Raw genomic sequence first — 8,499 nt, forward strand, 5'->3', positions numbered from 1 at the left:
CAAAAGTTAAGGTTTCATTTGAAATAAGCTACAAAAACTATGGTTTAATTTGTAACAGACTTAAAACTTTAGAATTTTATTTAAATCATTTAAAAATATATGGTTTAATTTGAAAGCACTCATAAAATGTAAGGTGTAAAATATTATATACCTACAAAAACTATGCCTCTTCAATAATTATTAAAAAAAAAAAACTGTAATAACCATCAACAAAATTCATTTTAAGTTAAAATATAATTTGTTTAAGTTTGACTAAGATTCATTTCAATTTTTTAACTTTACTTTTATTCGATTAAGTCTTCTAAATTTCAAATTTGTTCAATTTAGTCATTTCATTCAATTTCGTTAAAAATTTGTCATCAAAAAAATATTTTCCTCACATGAAAAAATCTATAAAATTAATACAAATATTTTATAGATTGTTTTATGTGAATTTGTTTTTTCAAAAAATTATTTTTCATTGATTTTTATTTTATTTTATGGGACATTAGTTAATTGCATACTTAACTTCAATTTTTTAACGAAATTGGATGAAAAACCTTAATTGAATAAATTTGAAACTAAAAAAACTCAATTGACTGAAGGTAAAGTTAGAGAACTGAAATTCAAACTTAAAGAGTGTAATTCGTATTTTAGCCTTCATTTTATTATTATTCTAAAAAAAAAATCATTGTATTATAATTAGTTAATTGCATACTTAACTTCAATTTTTTAACAAAATTGGATGAAAAACCTTAATTGAATAATTTTTTAACAAAAATTACGTTAATAGGTAAATTAAGTACATAAATAGATTAACAAATTCTCTTTATTTTTCTTAATAAAATGGAATTAAGAATTCACAAGCCGCATATCCTCTCAAATAATATCCTTGTAAAGATTTTACAAGACTTCAACAAAATTTAAAAAGTGAATATAAGTAGTATTAAACTCAGGTACACAAGCCACGCATTATTATCAAATGCGTCAATTCATATGGATTACTAGATCATCTAAAAGTAGCGGCCACCATACAGATTCAGCCCAAATCCTGTGCTCCCATAGGGATCATCTTTTAATCATACAGTAAGTCTGTCATTCTACAATCTTTTTCAATACAAAGCCTAACAAGAAATATTTTCTGTTCTCTCAATTTTAAGTGTGCATGTATATACAATACTGTAGGAAATCACACTCTCAAGACTAGAAGAATTATCGAGAAAGTGGTAAAATAATGAATCCTAAACAATTGTACCTTTACAAAGAAGGGGAAAAAAAAATCCTGGCAGACATATTATACTTCGTTACTACTCCTATTAAAGGTTATCAGGGAACGCTGGGCTTGCGTCTAGCATTTTCGCACCATCTTCATCCATCGATATCTTACTCCAACCAGCATTTCTCAATGAGAAAATCTTAGCCCGGTCAAACCCACTTCCTCTAAAGCCCGTTATCTTTGAAGACACCATGGGCATCACAAGAATTGCAGATGCATTGATTGAATCCTCCCCAGAACCTAGTGATAATGCACAAGCAGTCTGCAAGGAAATAGGGGGTTAAAAGAGTTAATATTGAAGCATATTTACATATTCAAAAAGATATCTTTGAGCCAATTTTGGATACCTTTGCCTTGGCTATTACATCCATAATCTTCATTACCACTCCTTGCATAAATGATCTCGCATCTTTAGTACTGTGTGCATCTCCAGATGGTTCAACCAACCTGAAAAAGATAAATACATAAGGAAATTGATGAAAACCACAGTAGAACACAAATTGGAACACATATATGAACAGCATCCTACAATAATGAGAAGTTAATACAATATATACTAGCGATAGACTAGAGTATGCAATTATAAATGTTGTACTGTTTTCTCTTCTTCTTTTCCCCTAATTATTATTATTGTAAACCAAACTGTCAAATTATTTATTTAATTTTCTGCAAGGTTGATGAGAAAGCAAAAGAATTGTAATATTATTTTGATTTGACCACATTGAATTAGGTAAGACCGGTTCTTTAGTTTGAAACTTAACAAAACATAATGAGTTACTTATGTTCTTATTCTCGTTCTCCTCTATTTCAAACCTGTACAGCATATAGATTGTTTTGTAACTCAAAACTCTGAATTTGGCAAATTTCCCAGAATTAAGAATGTATCATACCTATCCTCTTCTGTTGAAAGGCTCGAAGAAACCACAGAAACTAAAGATGAATTATCTTTGACCTCACCACCTGAAAATTTTCAGAATAAGCTTTCCATCTTTATCCTCAATATTCTTAAAATTGACAACCCCCATAAGCAAGTTACCTTTCGTGTCATCAGGTGCCAACAAACAAATTCCTATGAAGACACACATCATTCCTAGTATGAACATTGTCGTCCTTAGCGCATCAAAAACCTGTTTCAAGGACAGTATAAAGAATGCTACAAGGTTACAATCATGAAGAACAGATACATCAAAAGCTGGTGGCTGTAATACATGTCCACACACAGATCACCCATCTGATTGGCATTCATTTGGAATCAAACGGGGTGAAGCCACTGTCCATTGAGGCAAAACAGCAGACCCATAACAAACCCCCCCCCCCCCCCTCCCCCTATCTTTCCCCCAACCACTTCCAAAAAAAAAAAAAAAATTAATTGCACCCATCAGCACTCTTGCTGACCAGAGTCTTTATCTTTATCTTTATCTTTTCTCTTCTTTTTATCTTTTTTCTTTTTTCAAGTTTGATTCAACAGTCATACCAAGACTATTCAGCTGAGTGGGACTTATGTTTTAAGCACATGAGCTAATCTGATTGTAGGTTTTCGTTGCAACGCTGTTATGAAGAAGAGGTGCTCTATTTGCATGGTCAGAACTTAATATTGAGAGAGAGAGAGAGAGGACCTGATATTCTTGAAAGTAAATAAATCCTGTACAAATGGAGAAGAAAGTCCAAGCAATCTGAAACATAGGTACTATAAGAATTGCATCAAATAGTGCCAATCCTTCATTTAACCTTGTCATCTGCATTAGTTGGACAAGTGTGAATTAATATGGACACTGGATGCAACAACCCCTTCCATAAAATTAAGACACTGGAACATTTTGCAGACCAAGGAAAAGAGAGGTATGTTACAATCTTTACCCAAAATCCAGCTGTACTAAGAAATAAAAGAAGCATGGAATACGTGAACCAGCTGTGCAACTCATAACCATTATACATGGCCAGTCGTAAAAGGTTAGAGCTGGAAAAAGGAGAGAATTTGAAGTTAGCAACACAACATAACAGTAAAATTTTATCAGTTGTTTCTCAGAAGGTAAACAATGTCCAAGGCTGCTAACTTACAGGGATTTTGCAAACAACACTGAGCATGATCCTACAGCACCTGAAACTACAGCATATGAAAAAGGAAGTGCCATATGCCAATACGGTCTAAGGTCTTGTCCAGGAACAGCAAGCATATGTTCTCCTCTCCTGTGCATACCACATGTTAATTAAAGGAAAGTAACAGAATCTTGCTAATGTTTTTTTCGAATGAACAAAGAAAGATGCATAACAATACTGAACCAGTCAGCTCCCAGTACTCACCGGTAGATAGAGTGATGTAAGGCAACAACTAAGATCAAAATCAGACAGTAAAAAAGGAATGTAATGTTGCTATACTTCTCTGCCAACTGCTCTGGTGTAAAAACTGAAATGAAAACACAGCCAAACATTAATTTCTTTACTTTGCTGGTTATGCTAATTAATGTATATGCTGATTTCCCAGGGGAAGAATCACAAAATGCAGGACATCTCAGCATATGTAGCACCTTTAACATTGAAAATTCAGTAGACTGTCTTATTGGTTTAAGCATTCCGGGATAGTCAACAATTCAGTTTCATTAGATATCAGATACAAAGGCCATCTAAGGCAAAAAAATAGAAAGCATAGAACAATGCAGCTGCACAATAAATAAGAGAGTTCAGATATTTATTCAAATCCTTTGTCACCATTGTAATTTTTAATAGTGATGGGTACAGAATAAGTTGCTGGATAAAGCAGTGGAGGGACAGCATCTTGCTGGATTCTCAGTTGGAAGCAACAATAATGATAAGCTGAAGGTATCCCACCATTTATCTACAAATGATACGTTGATCTTTTGTGGAAAGGACCTGGAACAACTTCAAAATCTGAAATGTGTTTGGCTGTTCTTCAAAGCAGTTTCTGTTTTAAAAATAAATCTGGGGAAACCACCAGAAGTGGACTGCTTTTGGGTTCTAAAAATTTAAATCTAAAAATATTAGGAATCTCATACTTGAGAAGATGGAAAGGAGATTATCAGGGCAGAAAGATTTACTTGTCTAAGGGACATGGGCTTACATTAACAACAAGCATGCTATTGAGTTTGCCTACATATCCTCTTTCTCTTTTTCCTTATTCCTGCCAATGCTATTGTGTCTATCGAGAATTGCAAAGAGATTTTGTATGGGGTGGGCTAGGAGACGAATCTAATTCCCATCTTGTCAACTGGAAGAAGATTTGTGAACCAGTTTCAATATGGAGGATTGGGCATAAGAAGTTGATGTCCTTCAATCAATCTTTATTTGATGTGGCTTTGGCATTTTGCCACAGAGATAGATGCTCTTTCGAGAAAAATAGTGGATAAAAATATAGTCGAGATTGGGGTGGATGGTGGTCAAGGATGGGAAGGGGTCCTTCGTATCTTTGGAAGCATGTTAGAAGTGGCTGGGATAAGCTTTCCAGACTTATCAGGTTTGCGGTTGGTAATGCTACTAATGTTGGATACTGGCACAATTGGTGGTGTGGGGATGGGATCCTTATTGTAAGAATTTTTCAATAAAAGGAGGCTGATGTGGCAGATTATATGCTGGAATGTATGCAATCTTCACTAGGATATCACTTTTATTAGAGCCCTTCAGGATTAGGAAATGGAAATGCTAATCTATTCTACAAAGATTAGAATGGATGTTGAAGACCGGATTTACAGGATGCCAACAAGAAGCAGGTCATTCAAGAAAAATGGAAAGTGCTATATGCTGTAGGTGAGCAACCTTTCTCGGGGAAAAGCACTATAGTGGTTTTTTCACATGCACAACTGACTGGGGGAAAATCCTCAGAAACATAACTGCCATGCAACGGTGATGTATGTGCAAGAAGAATGGGGAGATGGCTGATCATTTACTTTTAATTTATAAGATCACTTAAGAATTATGCTCTCTAGTGCTAGGCTTATTTGGGGTGCAGTAGGTTATGCCTAATAGGGTAGTTGATTTGTTGGCCTGTTTGAAGGGGTGTTTTGATAGACACCGTAGTGGCGATATTGGGAATGTGATCTGTTTATGCATACTGTGGACTAATTAGAAAGAACATAATACCTAGACGCTTGAAGGAATTGAACGATATACAATGGATCTAAAGATGAATTTCTTACATTCTTTGTATGTTTGGATGGCTGCTTTAAGTGGACATCCATTCTATAATATGCTAGAGTTCCTTGATTGCTGTAACTTTAGATGATTGCGGTGCATCTCATGTATACTTGGATGTCCTCTTTCTATACTTATTTTATCATCCTCGTGATGTAATCTTACCTGTATTTCTATTCTTCAGTTAATATTGTGAAATTCTGGGAAACATATTTTTAGGCACAGAAATGCTTGAAACAATCATTAGATCACCACAGATACGGCAGCTAATGAAAGTGTGATTGAATCAGTATTTATAGCCCAAAAACGTTTTAAAATGCATTGACAGATTTTCAAATGAGAATTCAATGCCATAGATATAATTGCACAATTTCGCTTGTAGTGTAAATGAGTACTTTCTAAGACTTTTTGCTCATTTAAGTGAATACATTCCCCTTTTGAGCATATCTTAAAGTTCACGTTTTTTTCTAGCTTTTTCTTTTTCAGTTCTGATTAATCTCAAAATAAGTTTCATAGTTTTACAAAGAAAACCTTTAAATCTAGCTCAACTAACACTTCCTCCCTTGCAAGTGCTAGGTGGAGGATGAGGTCGTGGGTTCAAGACCTATTGCATGTGTGTGACTTACCAATCAAAACATGCAGGAATGTTCTAAATTTCACTGAAAATTCACAGAAAACATACACTTTCATAAATAAATACATTCACCATTCTAGCAGTCTTAAGTTTTTAGTTTATCATCTAGAATTTTCCATTATTGTCTGAGTGAGTTCTTTGCAGTACATGGAGTCCATCCCCTACCACAACTGCTTTGGGCTATCACAATTATGTTATGTCATGTTTTTAGAAACTTTAAAAATACAAATGGCTCTCTTTCTGTATCACTACAATGTGATAGAACTTGATTTAGAAACAAGTTCTAAATGAGAAAGGTATATCTCTTTGTGTGTCCACACAGCACACACTAGAATGAAGTAGATAAGAGAGACCATTGGCTTATTTAAATTGGGTTAACCTAGTTAGATTGTGCTCAGGACCTACTTATCAAAAAATATATATATCCTAGCTTTGTGGGAGTGACACACATTTTGCAACATTAAATGCTCAAGGGCAGACACTAAATTACTTAGAATATGGTTCAAAAAATAGACCTAGCATAGGGCAGTATTCATGAAATAAGACACAGAGATATCTCAAATGTGAGTTTGCATACCAGGTGACTGGTGGTTGCCAAAAGCGACGAGAAAAACGTTTCCAAGGACAATAAAGGCCGTGGCAACCAGTACCCTATAAAAGAAGCAGCATTTATGAGACTGAAATTTCTATGGTGATAATAATGTGGCATGCTCTATTGTGCTTCTGAAAATAAGTTCTCACTTCAGATTTTAACATACTTGACAGTCACCATTTTGCTCAGGACGAAGTAAGCAAACGCAATATTGGAAACAAACTGTATAGATCCCAGGGCTGCTAGAAGAGACTGCATAAGATGAAGAAAGTAAAAGCATGATTAGAAAAAAAAAGAAACAGTCTAGTTGTCATACACAATATGCTTTTGAAACAGTCTAGATATAACTATATATAGTCAGAACAAAAGGCCTGGAAATATTTAATCAATAGATTCAACACTGACCTGAGCCGCATATCCAAAGGAAATGAAATTAAGGCAATTTCCAAGAAGGAAAAATACAATCCCTGCAGAATAAGAATTACCATACATTTCAGACTGAAAGCAAGAATAAACCAAACCCCATGTACAGGATTAAGCAGCATGGCATTAGAATTTACCAACTCTCCAGGTTTGGAAATGTATAATAGGCTTCAAAGGCAGCTTTCCGTTTGCTCCATCACTTTCTAGTGAATACCTTTCTCTCTGAAAATATATTGTATAGTCACTCTCATCAAACCTCACAACATGGTGTAAAGATGAAAATGAATGCTCCGCGTCACGAGTTAACAACAGTAGAATGAGCAACAAGAAGTAAAAAATTGTTCATAATTGAATGCCATACCAGAACTGTAATCAACACAAATCATACTTCGCGATCTCAAATAATGGATTTTTCTCTCAAATTCTTAAAGAAAGAGTAAAAACCACACGAGTATCGCCTGCCAGACTGTAACTGGAACCGCGTGCATACATTCAACCAACAATGCATAACACATGTACAAATGAGCTAGGAGTACAACTACAAATCCACTACATATACCGGGTCTTTACAAAATGAACACTTACAATATAAGAATGCAATAACAACTAGGGCAGAAAAAGTATATACCTCATTATGACCTAATTTAAGAAGGTTTGTTCCAAAGTTTATGGCAATGCTACCAAATAGGTTGATGAAGGCTCCAATGACCCACTCCCCCATGGATTAAAAAGTCGTGTGAAGCCGCGAACATGCAGTTCAAAACTCGATCTGAAGCTCCTACCCTTCACTAATATTCCCCAAATTTGTCACACATAAATCCGAAACAAGTTGCTTAAATCCGCCGCCGAGTTATCATATGTATGTATTTGACGATGCTACAGAAGTTCAAGTTCAACCCAACAACAACCACCTCTGCAATACAAAATTTAGTAGTTGATGTATTTTAAATTAAAAAAAAAAATTCAAAAACTTGATAAAAATAGCACAAACAAATGAGAAAAAAAAAATTTAAGTTATTTGATTCAATATCCAGATCGATCATACAGGGTATGAATTAATTAAACGCGAAAGATTAAAAAAAAGATACTATTAATTGAAGCATGGAAAAATTGAGCTTTTGGAGCTTTACCTTTACGAAAACGTTTCTTATGGATGCAACAGAGAACTTTTTTTTTTTTTTTTTTGTATTTGTAAAATTTTTGGTTTGTAATGATTCGATGCTTCGGATCCAATGGCCAAAGAAGAAGAACAATATTCAGTTTTTGTGTTTTTTTTTTTTGGTTTGTGGTGTATATAAAGTAGAAGGAAAAAATAAGACTTCAAATAAGACTTTTTTTTTTAATAATGGAGAAAAGAATAATGTGTGGTGTGCAAATGATCGGAGAAGCACGAATGTCCAGGAAAAGAGAGAGGAGTCAATTAAGCAAATGAGGAAATGGGAAAAGCATGCG

The 8,499-nt window shown here is 34.4% G+C and overlaps 1 protein-coding gene across 1 annotated transcript; it reads right to left on the reverse strand.

Moving 5' to 3' along the window:
* Positions 1-891: 891 nt before the first annotated feature.
* LOC126714467 (probable magnesium transporter NIPA8) lies at positions 892-8,499 on the reverse strand. The gene is made up of 14 exons (XM_050414626.1): positions 8,178-8,499; positions 7,676-7,960; positions 7,185-7,269; positions 7,030-7,091; positions 6,791-6,876; positions 6,610-6,683; positions 3,557-3,659; positions 3,314-3,442; positions 3,113-3,212; positions 2,872-2,991; positions 2,292-2,382; positions 2,146-2,215; positions 1,603-1,702; positions 892-1,517 (listed from the first exon to the last, which is right to left on the reverse strand). The coding sequence occupies exons 2-14, from the start codon at positions 7,766-7,768 to the stop codon at positions 1,296-1,298; spliced, it is 1,335 nt and encodes a 444-aa protein (XP_050270583.1). The 5' UTR covers positions 7,769-7,960; positions 8,178-8,499; the 3' UTR covers positions 892-1,295.

The sequence above is a fragment of the Quercus robur genome, chromosome 2, assembly GCF_932294415.1.
Source record: "Quercus robur chromosome 2, dhQueRobu3.1, whole genome shotgun sequence".
Classification (NCBI taxonomy): domain Eukaryota; kingdom Viridiplantae; phylum Streptophyta; class Magnoliopsida; order Fagales; family Fagaceae; genus Quercus; species Quercus robur.